The following is a 17,500-nucleotide window of genomic DNA, read 5'->3' on the forward strand; positions in this document are numbered from 1 at the left end:
GGTGGAGCAGTTGCTGAAAGACGAGCCTCTACAGAGGTCAGGGTCCGAGACGGTTTCTGTCTTCATTTCTCTCTCAGAACTCGATCCTAACCATGTTTTTCTTCTGTGAACGCAGAGACTCACCTGAACAACCCGACTGCCACCTGACCGACATGCTGCAGCAGCTGACGAGCGTGAACGCCGCCAGACCGTCCGAGAGAGACTTCGTTCGCCAAGGTAACCTTCTCACAATCCAAAATACGAGGACGGACGTTTGCAGAAAAACGTGCAGATCACGTGACCCTGCTTCTTGTTGTTCTAACAGAGGAAGCTGAGGATCCGGCCTGCATCCCCATCTTCTGGATCAGCAAATGGGTCGATTATTCTGATAAATATGGCCTAGGTAACCACACACACACACACACACACACACACCTAATCTAGAATGTCTTCTAGAGCTTTGATTACTGATCTGGTTTTATGCTGCAGAGGAATCAAAAAGCATTATCTGTGGTTCATTTAGATGTCGAGGTCCTCGTAGAACTTTTCATTAGAAATCAAACACTGATCTGACGCTTCCTATATTTTGTTGTCAAATCCAGATGTTTGTGTGAGCTGCAGTGTTGCAGAAGCACCGAACCAGAGACGAGAACACACGATGAACACAATCTCACATTCTTCCCTCTGCCCCCCTCCAGGGTATCAGCTGTCCGACAACAGCGTTGGGGTTTTGTTCAACGACTCGACCCGCCTGATCATGTACGAGGACGGAGACAGTCTGCAGTACATCGACCGCGTAGGGGCCGAGTCTTACCTCAGCGTACGCTCCTACCCCGCCACCCTCTCCAAAAAGGTACCCCCCCCCCACAACCCCCTGAATCTGTAACGAGTCATCAATTTAGCGACTCGTTTGAATCTTGTTTGTTAAAACGAAGAAACCCTTTTTTTTTTATCATTCAGTTTATTTAATCAGAAATAAAATGTACGATTATTAATAAGCAAATCCCTGAGCAGTCTACATACACCAATCATTTATCACTCGTTCCCCAACGACTCGTCACTGCTCCTCACCCCAACACACCACTGAGAAGTTTCCTGGGTGACTAAAGTTCTCCGTGTTCCTCTTCCTGTAGATCACTTTGCTGAAGTATTTCAGGAACTACATGAGCGAGCACTTGTTGAAGGCGGGTGCCAACATCACGCCACGCGATGGGGATGAGCTCGTGCGCCTGCCCTACCTGCGCCACTGGTTCCGCACGAAGAGCGCCATCGTGCTCCACCTGAGCAACGGCACAGTGCAGATCAACTTCTTCCAGGTTTGTGTGTCATCACGTGGGGCCGCACGATTAGCGTACGGGTTCCAATCGGACAAGTCTAAATGAATACGGTGGATCAAACTTTTTCATCTGCGCATTAACATGTCCTGGTCCTCACTTCCTCGCTGTCTGTTCTGTGCAGGACCACACGAAGCTGATCCTCTGCCCCCTCATGGGCGCCGTGACCTACATCAACGAGCGCCGCGACTTCTGCACATACAAGATGAGTCTGATCGAGGAGTTCGGCTGCTGTAAGGAACTCGCCTCGCGCCTCCGCTACGCCCGCAGCATGGTGGAGAAACTCCTGGCCAGCAAAAACACAGCAACCACCACCACCACCTCGTCCTCCGCTCGCTAACACTCAGCACACCGGACTGTGTTCTCACACACACACACACTTATCTATGAACTCTGAGCCTCCCAAACTGTACATTTTTCTTCGTCTGTTTTTCTCTTCCCACTTATTTTTATATCTCATGAGGATGAAACGCTCTGCGTGACCACGCCCCCTGTCTGCTGTATCATGTACTTTCTTTTTTCTTCTTGTTGCTCTGTTTACATGTTTTGTTTGTTTTATTCCTCATCTCTTATTGGTCTGTCTGGTTTTATAAAGTTAAATAGAATTGTATTAAACTTCAGTGTAACTTCAATTGAATAAAACCTCCTTTTTGGTCAAATATTCTACAGTTTATATATATATATATATATATATTGAATTTTATAATTTTTTTATTAAATGCCCAAACGTATTTATATAAATCACTGCGTTTTCACGTGAGTTAAGGATGTGCAGTACTAACCCGAGTCGATATGAAAAAATCTCATTTAATGCTTTTGCATATTGTTTAAAAAAAAAAAAAAGCAGAAATTTATTTTATGTAAAATAATAAATCCACAGTTCATCAGTCACTTACAGCCATCGTTTTCTTTCCTCTGTGTAGAAACATTTTATCTAAAGCCATGGTGTATTGGGGATCAGACCTCATGGGTAAATTTTTACGTTCCACTTCTGACCTTCCATGTCCTTTAAAAACTCACCCGTGACCCATTCTGATCATGTTTTTAGTATAAAATATAAAACTGTAACAGTAGCACAGGGGTTTCAAATTGTAATGTACAAACCAACACATTTAAAGTGTGTATGTAGCTGTTGTGATCTCCGGCACCTGCATTTCCTCTACACAATTTTGTGTTGTTGCGTTAAATGGAATACGTCTTATACCACCACCACCGTGCTTCACAAATGTCCAAGTACAAAACAATACACTTAGGGGGTGAATACTTATGCAAGGATTTCCCTAGACACTGTCCAATATACTTGGAATTAAATTTCTGAAGAGTGATTCTCAACATGACGCTAACACCACCGTGCTTCACCACTATGACCTGAGTTTCTGGTTCCCAAAAGAGAAGAACTTTCTCTAGATGTTGTATTTGGGAATAATCTTGCAAACGATGAGAATTTGGTTGTAGATTGAAGATCATAAAGGAGTTGGGAGGGGGGTGAATACTTATGCAAGGCCCGGTTTAAGGTTGATAATGTAATGAATAAATGTACAGAGTGGACAGAGCTCCAATGTTCTGCTCAGTTCTGTCTATTTATTAATTTATATATATATATATATATATATGGGTCTAAGGCTGTAAACTGATCAGCAAGGCTGCAGGTGACTTTAAGGTTTGACCTGTTTTTTTAACCAATCAGAAGGATACCTGAATCCTCTATTAGTATTTGTGTAGTAAAATAACCGCGGTTGGAGTTTTATTGACAGAAATGTAGTACAGAAATCTTTACACCGGTTCCTCGTCTAATTAAAACCTCCTCCAAACCGACGCAAAAAATCCCAACCTGGTTTACGAAAACGTGTTCCAACACGTGAATGCTGGTGGAATTCAGTGTTTTCATGACACGTTTACATGTAGCCACGCCTACAAAATGGCGAAAGAGCTACTTCGCAGCTGACCCTTCTTCCAAAGAGCGCCATAACTTTTGTTCTGATCGAAGCTAGTCTTGTGTCTTTTAATGAATTTACAGATTCGCTTTTACGTCGTTAATATAAAAGATTTTACTGAAATATGTAAATAAATAAACACTGCAGCGTAATCCGCATCATCAGAGACGAACGTTTTCACCAAAAAAAATACATCCAGTGTGAACTGTTTAAAAAAAAACACAAACTCATCGCTAGTACGGGTCTGCTAGCATTCTCGCGTCTAAACCGAACAAGCTGCACTTTAAATCCCATTCTCTTGATTTCCCTTCAGGGATTTCAGATTTTAAACCCCAGAGGGAAATTGCCATGACGAATAAAGCTAACATCACACACCATCCTCTTAACACATTAGCAGCAGCAGCTGGAGCTCCTGACTGTCTCTCAGCTCATCAGGGCTTGATAACGCTATCAAGCAAAAGCTGACCCGCTGTGAGTCCTCGTTCAGAGAGTCACGTCCGAGAGCGTAAGAATAAAATAGAAGAAATGCCGGCTTTTATAGACGATCACACGAGCACTTCCACAGGAGACATCAGCGCTAACAACGCAGCAGCGCTAACACTTCTGTCTCCAAGTCTTCTGACGTCCAGGACGCAACACACGGTGTCTGTAAAATCCTGCTGTGTGTGTGTCTGTGTGTGTGTGTGTGTGTGTGTGTGTGTGTGTTAGTTGTGGTAATAAGGGTGGAACGGTCTCTCAGGAGCACAGATGCTCAGTGCAGTGTGTGTGTGTAGCAGTAACCGTGGGAAACGTGAGGTGAAATACGCCACAAAACCTTCTGGGACTTCACCCAGCGTCGCTTGAACCTCAGGCGGGAGCTCGTGGTAATGATGTTTCTGAAACACACACACACACACACACACACACACGTTAATCTCTTTGTGTTGTATTCACTAACCTCAGAAACACGACGACTACAAACACACACACGATCACAGAATTAAAATCATTGAAACATCGAAACCTTCGATTTCTAAAAACATTACATTTTTAGATGTTTTTCTACATTCTACAAAAATTTATGTGCATAAATAAATAAACAAATAAATAAATGCATATGAACAAATTCATTAATTTAAACTGCAATTGTATTCAGAACAACAATTCCTCCAACACTGATCAGCAAATTCTTATTCATGTGTTCCTGAACTTTTATATAAAATATATATAAATAATAATAATAATAAATAATTAACACCAGTACGTACTTTATTTCTCATTGCCCTGAGCAGGTCTCGGACAGAGTTCCCTTTATATGTGCGGAATTTCCTCAGATCTGATAAACAGATAAAAAAAAAAAAGACAGTTTCTCTTCGGTTCTTCGGTTTTGAAGTTGAATAAAAACATTGCGTCTCTCTGAGACTGAGGGCTGCATCACATCACAATCAGCTCGGATTAATCGGTTTTACTTTCTCTAAAATAAGTCCATGTTATTAGTGTTGAATTCTGAAGGTTCTTCCACTTTGTGACATGAGACTGTCATCTTATTTTTTAAAGATCGCTTTACTACTTTGTCTTTTTTTGTTTGATCTTTGTTTTATTCTGACGTGCTGAACAGGCTGTTGTGTTGATCTTAATGTTGTACATTTTGATTCGTATTTGTAACATGGTGATGAGAACTTGTGCTTTGAGACTACATTCAATACGAGTCAAATACTCAAATACTGTTCAGATCAGAGACTCGAAGGCTCGAAGTCATAGTGGAATCGCAGACTTTTAACTAGGAGTAATGTTTTGCCGAAAGGATGTAGACTTTGGCTCAGGTGTGATTTTCAGGTCCTCTTTACACCTCTGTTGTTAGGAGTTATTCAGAAAAGTCTTCTTCTTCTTTTTCTTTCGGCTGCTCCCATTAGGGGTCGCCACAGCGGATCATCCGTCTCCATACCACCCTGTCCTCTATATCTGCCTCTTTTACACCAACTACCTGCATGTCTTCCCTCACCACATCCATGAACCTCCTCCTTGGCCTTCCTCTTTTCCTCCTACCTGGTGGCTCCATCTTCAGCATTTTTCTACCAATATAATTCATGTCCCTTCTCTGCACATGTCCAAACCATCTCAATCTCGCCTCCCTCACCTTGTCACCACAACATCCTACATGTGCTGTCCCTCTAATAAACTCATTTCTAATCTTGTCCATCCTCGTCACTCCCAACGAAAACCTCAACATCTTCAGCTCTGCTACCTCCAGCTCCACCTCCTGTCTTTTACTCAATGCCACTGTCTCTAATCCATACAACATCGCAGGTCTCACCACAGTCCTATAAACTTTCCCTTTCATTCTTGCAGATACTCTTCTATCACAAATCACTCCTGTCACTCTTCTCCACCCACTCCACCCTGCCTGCACTCTTTTCTTTACTTCCCTAACACACTCTCCATTACTTTGCACTGTTGACCCCAGGTACCTGAACTCCTCCACCTTCTTCACCTTTTCACCCTGCAACCGCATCACTCCACTGCCCTCCCTCTCATTCACACACATGTACTCTGTCTTACTCCTACTGACTTTCATTCCCCTTCTCTCAAGCGCATATCTCCACCTCTCCAGGCTCTTCTCAACCTGCTCTCTACTCTCACCACAAATCACAATATCATCTGCAAACATCATAGTCCAGGGAGACTCCTGTCTGACCTCGTCCGTCAACCTGTCCATCACCACTGCAAACAGGAAAGGGCTCAGGGCCGATCCTTGATGTAGTCCAACCTTCACCCTGAACCAGTCTGTCGTACCTACTGCACACTTTACTGCCGTCACACTGTCCTCATACATGTCCTGCACCACCCTCAAATACTTCTCTGACACACCTGACTTCCTCATACAATACCACAACTCCTCTCTCGGCACCCTGTCGTACGCTTTCTCTAAATCCACAAATACACAATGCAGCTCCTTCTGTCCTTCTCTATACTTCTCCATCAACATCCTCAAAGCAAATAAGGCATCTGTGGTGCTCTTCCTCGGCATGAAACCATACTGTTGCTCACAGATGGTCACCTCTTCTCTCAGCCTGGCTTCCACTACTCTTTCCCATAACTTCATGGTGTGACTGATCAACTTAATTCCCCTGTAGTTACTGCAGGTTTGCACATCTCCCTTATGCTTAAAGATCGGTACCAGCACACTCCTTCTCCATTCCTCAGGCATCCTCTCCCCTTCCAGAATCCTGTTAAACAATCTGGTTAAAAACTCCACTGCCATCTCTCCTAAACATCTCCACGCTTCTACCGGTATGTCATCTGGTCCAACCGACTTTCCATTCTTCATCCTCTTAATCGCTGCTCTCACTTCCTCCTTACTAATCCTATCTACATCCTGCTTCACCAACTCCACATCCTCCAACCTTCTCTCTCTCTGATTTTCCTCATTCATCAGCTGCTCAAAATACTCCCTCCATCTTCTCAACACACTCTCCTCACTAGTCAACACATTTCCCTCTCCATCCTTTATTGCTCTAACTTGCAGTACATCCTTCCCAGCTCGGTCCCTCTGCTTGGCCAATCGGTATAAATCCTTTTCTCCTTCTTTAGTGTCCAACCTCTTATACAGTTCCTCATATGCCTTTTCCTTGGCTTTCGCCACATCCCTTTTAACCTGCTGCCGCATCTCCTTGTACTCCTGCCTACTTTTCTCATCACTCTGTCGATCCCACTTCTGTTTTGCCAATCTCTTTCCCCTAATGCTCTCCTGCACTTCCTCATTCCACCACCACGTCTCCTTGTCTTGCTTTCTATTTCCAGATGTCACACCAAGTACTTTTCTAGCTGCCTCCCTCATCACTCCTGCGGTAGTTGCCCAATCATCCGGCACCTCTTCACCACCACCAAGCCCCTGTCTGACCTCTTCCCTGAACCTCACACTACACTCTTCCTCCTTCAGTTTCCACCATCTTATTCTTCTTTCAAACCTTACTTTCCTCCTCTTCTTCTTCGCCTCCAAAACCATCCTACAGACCACCATTCGATGCTGTCTAGCTACACTGTCCCCCGCCAACACCTTACAGTCTCCAATCTCCTTCAGGTTGCATCTCCTACACAGAAGATAATCCACCTGTGTGCACCTTCCTCCACTCTTATATGTCACCCTATGATCCTCCTTCTTCTTAAAATACGTGTTCACCACTGCCATTTCCATCCTTTTAGCAAAATCTACCACCATCTGCCCTTCCACATTCCTCTCCTTAACACCATACCTACCCATCACCTCCTCATCACCTCTGTTCCCTTCACCTACATGCCCATTAAAGTCTGCCCCAATCACCAATCGTTCTTTCCTAGGTACACCATCTACCACTTCATCTAATTCACTCCAGAATCTTTCCTTCTCCTCCATCTCACAGCCAACTTGTGGAGCATAGGCACTGATGACATTTATCATCATCCCTTCAACTTCCACCTTCACGATCATCACCCTATCAGAAACTCTCTTCACCTCCACTACACTCTTACTGTACTCTTCCTTCAGAATCACCCCTACACCATTTCTCTTCCCATCCACACCATGATAAAACAGTTTAAACCCACCTCCAATGTTCCTGGCCTTACTCCCTTTCCACTTGGTCTCCTGAACACACAACACATCTACCTTTCTCCTCTCCATCATATCAGCTATCTCTCTCCCTTTACCCGTCATAGTACCAACATTTAAAGTACCAACCCGAACCTCTACTCTCCTACACTGCTCCTTTTCCTGCCGTCTCTGTAGACGCCTTCCTCCTCTCCTTCTCCTCCTTCGGCCAACAGTAGCCCAATTTCCACCGGTACCCTGTCGGCTAACGATACCTGTGGCGGTCGTTGTTAACCCGGGCCTCGACCGATCCGGTATGAAATTCTCATTTGTGATCCGCATATTTGATTTGGCACATGTTTTACGCTGGATGCCCTTCCTAACGCAACCCTCCCCATTTACCCGGGCTTGGGACCGGCACTAAGAGTACACTGGCTTGTGCCCCCCTAATGGCTGGGTTAGGAGTTATTCAGAAAAGTGTTTCGGTGAAACGTGCTGTAAAATAAATGTGCTGCAGTTACACTCACCGGCCTGTAGGGGCGCTGAGATGTGCATTCTCCAGTTAGTCCGGACCACAGATCGGCCCGAGGTCTCTAACCGGACCACAATTGGGCTTTCTGCTGGTTCCTTCTCTATACGATCACTGACATCCTACACACACACACGCACACACACACGCGGACACGCACGCGCACACACGCGGACACGCGCGCGCACACACACGCGGACACGCACACAGAGCGAGTGAATATTATCACACATTCTGTACTATTTCTCTAAATCACTCAGTATTTTGCAACTCGTCAAATGTTCAATATTCTTTTTATTTTTTATTTATTTTTCTTTTTTTTTTTTAATGCATTACAAAGTTTTTCTTTACAAACCTGAAAGAACTGCAGCTGTTTTTCAGGCCTCCAGAAGAACGGATGCTTCAGAACCAAGGCGGTTGATGGGCGAGTCTCTGGATCTGCACTGATCATCATCTCGATCAAATCTTTTGCGATGACGTCCTCTAAAATCACACACACACACACACACACACACACACACACACACACACTCATTATTATCAAACAGGATGTATTTGATTTAAAACCAGTTCACTTGGTATTTCGCTCACACTTCACTCCAGGTAAATGTCAGACTCCCACACCCACACACACACACACACACACACACACACACCGTGTATATCCTCCATAAAGTTCTCCAGGCTGTACACTCCACACAGGATGTTAGCTTGGCGCCGCAGCGTGTCTCCGAACGGATGCTGTCCTCTGGATACCACGTAATAAAACAAACAGCCTGCTGAGAACACGTCCACTGCACTCGTCTACACACACACACACACACACACACACACACGATTAAAAATGATTCTCTCCATGTGTACTGTACACACTTTGAGGAGTGCAGTTACAGTAAAAGTTTTGTTGGACACTGAAGACTCCTTTCATAAATATTAAACAAACATGTTGGTCACAGCCAATCAGATTCTCCAGAACAATCAGGCTTTCGTACAAAACTCACAGAATGAATTGTATATTATTATTATTATTATTATTATTATTACTTTTACTATTATTGTTATTATTATTATTATTATTATTATTATGATCCCAGTCGTACAGGGTTTCCTTTCTCGATGGCGTTGAGTAATTCCGGAGCCATCCATCCCTCCGTTCCCGGGATTCCGGAGCGCAGGCTGAAACTGTGCCGGCCGTCTGGGAGCTTTTTACACAATCCAAAATCAGAGATGACGGCTCGCACTCGGCCGAGCGCTCCTGGTGCGGAGAGGAGGATATTACGAGGCTTCAGGTCTCTGTGAACTGATAAAAAGAAATAGAAGAGAGAGAGGGAGAGAGAGAGAGAGAGAGAGAGAGAGAGAGATGGAGAGGGAGAGAGAGAGGGAGAGAGAGAGAGATGGAGAGGGAGAGAGAGGGACAGAGAGAGAGAGAGAGAGAGAGGGAGAGAGAGAGAGGGACAGAGAGAGAGAGAGAGAGAGGGAGAGAGAGAAAGAGAGAGGGGGGGATAGCGAGAAAGAGAGGGGGGGGGAGAGAGGGAGAAAGAGTTCCAGTGATGTTAGGAATGATACAGCACCTGGAGCACAGAGGTTGAAGGGCCTTTCACAAGGGCCCCATCCGTGGCAGTTTGGAGATACCAGGGATTAAACCCACAACATTTCTGATCAAAAAGTTTTACAGTCTTAACCACTGAGATACAACTTTCCCCAAGAATCTCGAACCTTTCTAGAAGAATTTCTTTACAATTTTACACACAACATTTCCTGCACATCCATCTAGAGCCCAGTGTTACTGATGCAGTCGCCATGGCGATAAGAAACTGACCGATGTTAAGGGAGTGAAGGTGGTTGAGGCCACACATCGTCTGCTCTAGCAGTGTCACAGGGTCCAGTTTGGAATAGGGACAGCTCGGGTCCTCCACGTACTGCACACACACACACACACACACACACACACACGCACACACACGCACACGCGCACACGCACACACTTTCAGTTTAAAATTTCAAATATGTAAAATTATAGTATACAAGCATTGTATACCACTAATTTTGGCCGTAACACACACACACACACACACACACACACACACACACACACACACACACACACCTGCTGTAAGGTGGCAGCACACAGCTCAATGGCGATGTAGATGAACTGGCGGTCGCGCTCGGTGCAGAAGTAGCGGATGACGTTGGGATGCTCATCGGATTCACGCAACAGCTGAACCTCGCGCTCTGCAAACTCCACACACTCGGGCAGGATACGCTTCACTGCTACATGCCGTCCATCGAAATGACCTCTATACACACACACACACACACACACACACACACACACACTACAAAGTTGATGATTTCTCTTATAATCACAGTAATTAATGTTTTTCCATTAAAGAATAATGTGATTATGTTTGATCTATTTGTAGCTACATGTTCTCACACACGTTATAGCAGCTATAAACACACGTTCCCTCCCCCAGTCTCTCTGCATTCTCTCTTTTTTCTCACTTTTTGAAGTGGTCAGAAAACTTCACCACAGCATTAACACGTTTTTCTTCTTCATCGCTGCAAATGAGCCGTTGCTACGGAAACTATTGATGCACATCTCCGTAACTGAGGTCGATGTTATTCTCCTCTCGATGCAGAGGAAATGAGATGATACATAACAGATACATATGAAACAGCTCCTGATTACTTCAGGTTCTTCTGACTTCTTAATCATGTCTCTTTCACACACACGTCACTGAATTTCATCCCTCATGGAAACGGATCAGAACGAGCATCTTCTGACCAATCACAATCCAGCATGGCTCACCTGAACACGAACGTCCCCTCTGTACCGTGTCCCAGCACTTCAGCAGGGCTGAAGGATATCTTTCCCACCTGCACCACGTCAGGCTGCACTTCTGAAATAAAACCCTAATCAACAATCTGCTCATTTTTGATCATCAAATCACAATAAATCAATAAATAACATATGAAACCCGACCAAACTGTGGGAAAGAGTGGATCAGTTCATCTTTAGAGTCCAGGAGTAATACCGTATATAAACTTTTAATTACCAAATATGTAGGAGAAAACACACACACACACACACACACACACACGGTCTCACCCTCTGCATCTCTGGAAAAGTTGGACGTTGCTGTGGGAGCAGTGGAGTCCTGAGTGCTGGAGCGAGCACGGAGCCGGCTTTGATTGGACGAAACCGGGCTGCTGTGATTTGATTGGTTGCCGCTGCTGTAAGCTGACGATGACACAACGTCATTTCCTGTTGGCAAAAGTTGACTTGTCTGACTGGTGTTATCTGTTAAAGGTCTCAAATTCATGGTGTCTTCAGATCTCTGCATCTTTTTGACTTGCTGGTGGAAAAACAAACAAACAAACAAACAAACAAACAGAAACTTGGTAAAGATGTTCACTACAACTTCACTCAACAGTATTAAATACCAAAATAACAAAAGAATAAAACACCACATCTATAAACACACTTACTCGCTTGTGGGTGAAGAAGAACACCAGCAGTGTGGCAAGCAGCAGGGTCACCAACACGGAGGTCAGAGGGTCAGAGGTCAAAGAGTCCGGCAACATGGGAGAGGAGCTTTCACGCTCTACAGAGGTCATCTGGACAGAAGATTGATTGTGATTGGCTGGAACTAGTTCAGGTGTGATCAGGAATTTATTTATATATGTATAATCTCACAAAAGTAAGTGCACCCCTCACATTTCAGCAACAATTTAGCATCTTCTCGAGGAACAAAAGTGTAGAACTGAAAGTTGAATATATTTTATTGTCAGTGTGCAGTTTGTGTATCAGTACAGTTTTACTGTCCTCTAAATATAACAACATACAAACATTATTGTCCAAATAACTACCAACTAAAGTAAGTACACCCTCAGTAAACATCAAAACTGTGTCCAAAGTGTGAGAATATAGTGTAAGCACCATCACTTTAATCCTCCTGGGCATAAAACAGGTGCTGAAATGTGAGGGGTGTATTTACTTTTGTGAGACACTGTAAATGGTCACGTATATAAAAATCAGTGTGTAAACTGACTGGACGAGCTTCAGGGCGATACGCAGAAGATGAACCCTGAGGAGGAATGACGTCTCCAGAGCGCTGCAGGTTCTCTGGGAATTCTCTCAGCATGGTGGTGTGGGCCACAGGGGGGACTTCATGGTGGCCTACACACACACACACACACACGCACACGCACACGCGCACACACACACACACACACACACACACACACATACACACACACTATAACTGTTATTATTTCATAGCAAATCAGAAATCGTTATATATAAATATGTAAGTGTTGCACTACTGACACAAAAAACATCTAACACAAAGATCTAATAATGTTGTGTATTTGTCTTCTGTATGGTTAATGAACCCCTGTGAGAGTAGAAGATTGAGATGGTTTCATGGTGAGGGGCTTTGTGAACCTCAGGAGTGAGTTCACCAGGAGATTAATACTCCTGATAGGATGAACAGGTCTAAGAGGAGCAGCCAGACATAATAACCACAACATAAACTACAAAAAAGCAGCTAAAAGTGTCCCAGCATAAACAACAAATCAGGCCTGATTTTCACACAAGTTTGCCCCTGGTGGAGAACATCAGGTTCCTTGAAATCTCAATACTAAGTGATGAATATGAGACCATGAGACAAATAAATGAAGTTCAGCAGAGTTGCAGGTGCCGTAATGATCCGTAGTGTAGAAGCTCAGAAAGACCAGACTGTGGAGAAAGATGATGAAAATAAGGTTTCAATATAAAGTTTACTCTCCAGGAAGGGGGAGGTGAAGAACTCATGAGTCAGGGAGAGTCTGAGAGAATACACGAGATTGCTGGAACTATCTGCAATAATCCATACCCATAGTTTTTACGGGTTGCGTTATACAGTACGAGAGCGGCCTCTAGAGGCGAATCACTGACACGACATGCTGTTTGTTTTGTTGTGTCTTATTTTTATTTATTTGTGATGTAACTTATTTATTTATAAATGTGTCTTTTATTGTCCCCAAAATGTATTCATATAATTAATATATTCATATTATTTCTTTTAGCACATTTTCATGATTCAGCACTGTTTTTATTTTTTTATTTTTGTAATAAAGTTGAATACTGTTTTATATGGTGTGTTTGTTTGTTAAAATGTTTGTAGACATTTTAAAAACAATCTGTTGATTAATCGGTTGTCAGTGAGTACGATCAACCTCTAGGATACACTATACAGCAGGGCACCATGGGCGTCTCCTACAGCCGTATCAGACAGCGTCCATGCTGGAGAGAGATCTCTCACAGTGGATATCTGAGGAGGAGCTGAAACCTGTCGCAGGAGATAGAGGAGTCTTGAGCGACCTTCTCACTGCCACCGCGACACACACCAGGAAATAAACACGAGAGTGACAATGAACTTGCGCAATCCCTGGGGGAAGTGTAGTGAAGTTCAATAGATTTTTGTTCTTAAGATCTGTTTTATTGCACACACACACACACACACACACACACACACACACACACACACACACACACAGGCTTCTAATGGACTGAAGGTGCATCTGACCAATAAGCTCTTAGTAAAAAAAATACCCCACTACAGGGTATTCTGCTTCTAGCACTTTTATGTTACAGCAGCTATAAACAGTTATTCCCTCACCAGCCTCGACTTTCTCTCTCTTGAAATTAAATAAAAGCACAATCTTGTTGACTCTCAAATATCAAATTGGGGTCCAAGCACCAAAATATGGCCACTGGTGGCGCTATAGCACAAATAAAACACTTATTTAGTGTAGAGGTGCTTAATATTTGTCACTTTACAGCACAGTGACATTTCTTCTTCACATATCCTATTGCTGTTAAGAAGCACAGGATCAGCCATGATACAGCACCCCCTGGAGGACAGAGGATTAAGAGCCTTGCTCAAGGGCCCCAAAAGTGGCAGCTTGGTGACGTTCAATCAAGTTTTATTTGTAGTGCGCTGTGGACATCATCTCAAAGCAGCTTTACAGAGATAAAGTGGTAATAAAAATGTATTTCGTTCCTGATATTATAATTTTATCCTGAATCAGTGAGCCAGTTGCAACTGTGATGAAGCAAAAACTACCTGAGATAGCAGGAAAAAGGAACCTTTAGAGGAACCAGACTCCAAAGGGAATCTATCTTCAACCTCAACCCTGAACGCCCATTCATTACAGTTCCATCACTGTTGAGGTGAACTGTGATGGTGTTTAATTGCAACCTTCGGTCCTGAACACATTGTTCTACACAGTACTACTTTACTATCTACAGTCCAAATCCATCCTCAAAGTTCTTGAGTTGCTCAGGGAGTTCATGGATCTTTAGGATGTTGATGTGGAGCTATACTCTCTCAGAATGGTCTCTAATTAATGTGATACTGGGGCTTGAACCGACCTTCCGATCAGAAACCCAGAGCCTTAAAGCCTGAGTTAACTCCACCCACTCTGATTTGTAGCAATTTGCATAATATGTAAAAGCAAATCAGGGAACTATTACTGTGTGTGTGTGTGTGTGTGTGTGTGTGTGTGTGTGTGTGTGTGTGTGTAAAAGCAAACCTATCAGCAGCCACTGGTTCTGCAGCGGGTTGGTGCTTCCTGGTGGGAACTTGACGTCGGTGCTGGGCGTGATCTCACACTCGCCCCGCCCATTCCCCACCGTAACGTCCGCCGTGGTCGGACCCTCGATACGTGCCAGAGTGAGGCTGTGGGGCTGTGTGTGGGGAGGGGGGGTGGGGGGGGTCAGAGGTCATTGTTTACAGTCTGGGATGGATTTAAGAGGAGAGTGGATCTTACCACGACGGCGACTCCTTCATGGACAAGAGAAGTGGAAGCGTACAGGTGAGAATCCATTTTCCCGACGTACAGAGACGGACTGGAATAAAAAACAAAAACAGGAATCACCGGCGCTCCTTAATTACCAGGAAGTTCAAAATAAAAACCCAATAAATATCTTACACGAGCTGTGTTTTGGTGCTGTGCTGTTCCCGAGTGAACTGGTAGGTCCACCTCATGGTGTGCGAGTGTGTATTCTGCGCCATGAACGTGAGATAACGCAGCGTTTCCATAGCGACGGTGAGGTGAGGCACTCGCCGCAGGCTGTCCTGAATCCACAGGTAAACTCCGGCTACAGGAGACTCGAACTTCTGCATCCACAGCATGTCACCCGATTCACGGTCCACTGTCACCACCAGGCCGTCACCGCTCGATGCAAAGTGGGACATCTCTGTGTCACACACACACACACACACACACACACACACACACACACACACACACACACAATTAAAACCGTGCTTTAAACCATACCTCCAAATTCACAATGGGTGTGTGTGTGTGTGTGTGTGTGTGTGTGTGTCGGTGGAACTTACTGTAATCGTATTTCTGGTCGTCGTAGAGAGGAGCTGAATAATCATTATAAGTCGCATTCCAGCGCAGTTCCTGTGTCTTTGTGTCAAACATCGTGATCATGTACTCTAAAAAAACACCGGAAAAATAGAAGAAAAAACACAAACATCAATTTATCTTATAATCTCTCCAGTCTCCTGTGTGTGTGTGTGTGTGTGTGTGTGTGTGTGTGTGTGTGTGTGTGTGTGTGATGTATATTCACAAATGCAAAATAACTCATCTCATCTCATGCCATCCCACCTCCCCAAACCCCACCTCATCCCACCTCCCCAAACCTCACCTCATCTCACCTCCCCAAACCTCACCTCATCTCACCTCCCCAAACCTCACCTCATCCCACCTCCCCAAACCTCACCTCATCCCACTTCCCCAAACCTCACCTCATCCCACCTCCCCAGACCTCACCTCATCCCACCTCCCCAAACCTCACCTCATCTCACCTCCCCAAACCTCACCTCATCTCACCTCCCCAAACCCCACCTCATCCCACCTCCCCAAACCTCACCTCATCTCACCTCCCCAAACCTCACCTCATCTCACCTCCCCTAACCTCACCTCATCTCACCTCCCCAAACCTCACCTCATCCCACTTCCCCAAACCTCACCTCATCCCACTTCCCCAAACCTCACCTCATCCCACCTCCCCAAACCTCACCTCATCTCACCTCCCCAAACCTCACCTCATCCCACCTCCCCAAACCTCACCTCATCCCACCTCCCCAAACCTCACCTCATCTCACCTCCCCAAACCTCACCTCCCCAAACCTCACCTCATCCCACCTCCCCAAACCTCACCTTATCCCACCTCCCCAAACCTCACCTCATCTCACCTCCCCAAACCTAACCTCATCCCACCTCCCCTAACCTCACCTTATCCCACTTCCCCAAACCTCACCTCATCCCACTTCCCCAAACCTCACCTCATCTCACCTCCCCAAACCTCACCTCATCCCACCTCCCCAAACCTCACCTCATCTCACCTCCCCAAACCTCACCTCATCCCACCTCCCCAAACCTCACCTCATCCCACCTCCCCAAACCTCACCTCATCTCACCTCCCCAAACCTCACCTCCCCAAACCTCACTTAGTCTTAGCTCATCTCAACACCCCAAACCTCACCTCACCTGAGCTTGATCTCTTTTCTCCATCAGATGAAGTTCCTAGGTGGATGAGTACAGATTCAGATGATTTTGTACTCACCTGTGCGTCCGATGTAGAGGAGAGGAGCTGATGGACAGATGGAATCAGATGACGCAGTGCTTAAACTCGTCTGTTTCTCACCCGTCTGAGGATCCACCACATACCAGGTGTCTTGTTTTTTACCTGCACAACCCACACACACACACACACACACACACACACACAGTGGATGAATCTCCTTCGTATAATACAATTCGATAGAAAAACACTACTGATCTGATTCAACACCAATATATTACAACAATATTTCTCTCTCCTCAGTATCATCTTTCTTTTCTTCACTTTTTAAACTGACTCTTGGTTGTAATCTGATCGTACCAGTTGAGCACAAATACAGCGAGTGTTTTTTCTTTGAGCATTTCCTCATTCATGTTGGCTTCATCTCTCATTAATCCAGGAGGAAGTCTAGAAAGTGACGAATAAATAATGTACCATAAAACCAGACGAGGGACCAGAAATCACACTGCTTTCCTGCACAAAATATTTCTAAGCAGTGGTGTGAGATTCCCTCTCGGTCTCTTTTCTAGTAAAACTACATTCATGTGG

General features: G+C 44.7%; 2 protein-coding genes across 3 annotated transcripts in view; one reads left to right on the forward strand and one right to left on the reverse strand.

The window, feature by feature from the left end:
• The window catches only part of plk1 (polo-like kinase 1), a 6,792-nt gene extending 4,820 nt beyond the window's left edge, over window positions 1-1,972 (forward strand). Inside the window, exons 6-11 of the mRNA XM_083521864.1 lie at window positions 1-36; window positions 116-216; window positions 305-382; window positions 678-832; window positions 1,113-1,295; window positions 1,438-1,972. The exon at window positions 1-36 is cut by the window's left edge and continues 31 nt beyond it. Coding sequence (XP_083377990.1) covers window positions 1-36; window positions 116-216; window positions 305-382; window positions 678-832; window positions 1,113-1,295; window positions 1,438-1,653 — 769 coding nt within the window. The 3' untranslated portion in view covers window positions 1,654-1,972. The remainder of the gene's footprint in view (window positions 37-115; window positions 217-304; window positions 383-677; window positions 833-1,112; window positions 1,296-1,437) is intronic.
• Window positions 1,973-2,149: 177 nt separating this feature from the next.
• The window catches only part of ern2 (endoplasmic reticulum to nucleus signaling 2), a 23,025-nt gene continuing 7,674 nt past the window's right edge, over window positions 2,150-17,500 (reverse strand). For both annotated transcript variants that reach the window (XM_083521862.1, XM_083521863.1), the window contains 17 exons: window positions 16,955-17,077; window positions 15,717-15,821; window positions 15,304-15,571; window positions 15,142-15,220; window positions 14,905-15,058; window positions 12,378-12,505; window positions 11,815-11,943; window positions 11,435-11,681; window positions 11,135-11,225; window positions 10,430-10,619; window positions 10,142-10,241; window positions 9,423-9,622; window positions 8,979-9,126; window positions 8,678-8,805; window positions 8,321-8,444; window positions 4,495-4,562; window positions 2,150-4,122 (listed from right to left, as the gene is read on the reverse strand). In XM_083521862.1, coding sequence (XP_083377988.1) covers window positions 3,952-4,122; window positions 4,495-4,562; window positions 8,321-8,444; window positions 8,678-8,805; window positions 8,979-9,126; window positions 9,423-9,622; window positions 10,142-10,241; window positions 10,430-10,619; window positions 11,135-11,225; window positions 11,435-11,681; window positions 11,815-11,943; window positions 12,378-12,505; window positions 14,905-15,058; window positions 15,142-15,220; window positions 15,304-15,571; window positions 15,717-15,821; window positions 16,955-17,077 — 2,453 coding nt within the window. In that variant the 3' untranslated portion in view covers window positions 2,150-3,951. The remainder of the gene's footprint in view (window positions 4,123-4,494; window positions 4,563-8,320; window positions 8,445-8,677; window positions 8,806-8,978; window positions 9,127-9,422; window positions 9,623-10,141; window positions 10,242-10,429; window positions 10,620-11,134; window positions 11,226-11,434; window positions 11,682-11,814; window positions 11,944-12,377; window positions 12,506-14,904; window positions 15,059-15,141; window positions 15,221-15,303; window positions 15,572-15,716; window positions 15,822-16,954; window positions 17,078-17,500) is intronic.

The sequence above is a fragment of the Silurus aristotelis genome (genome assembly GCF_946808225.1).
Source record: "Silurus aristotelis genome assembly, chromosome: 20".
Lineage (NCBI taxonomy): Eukaryota > Metazoa > Chordata > Actinopteri > Siluriformes > Siluridae > Silurus > Silurus aristotelis.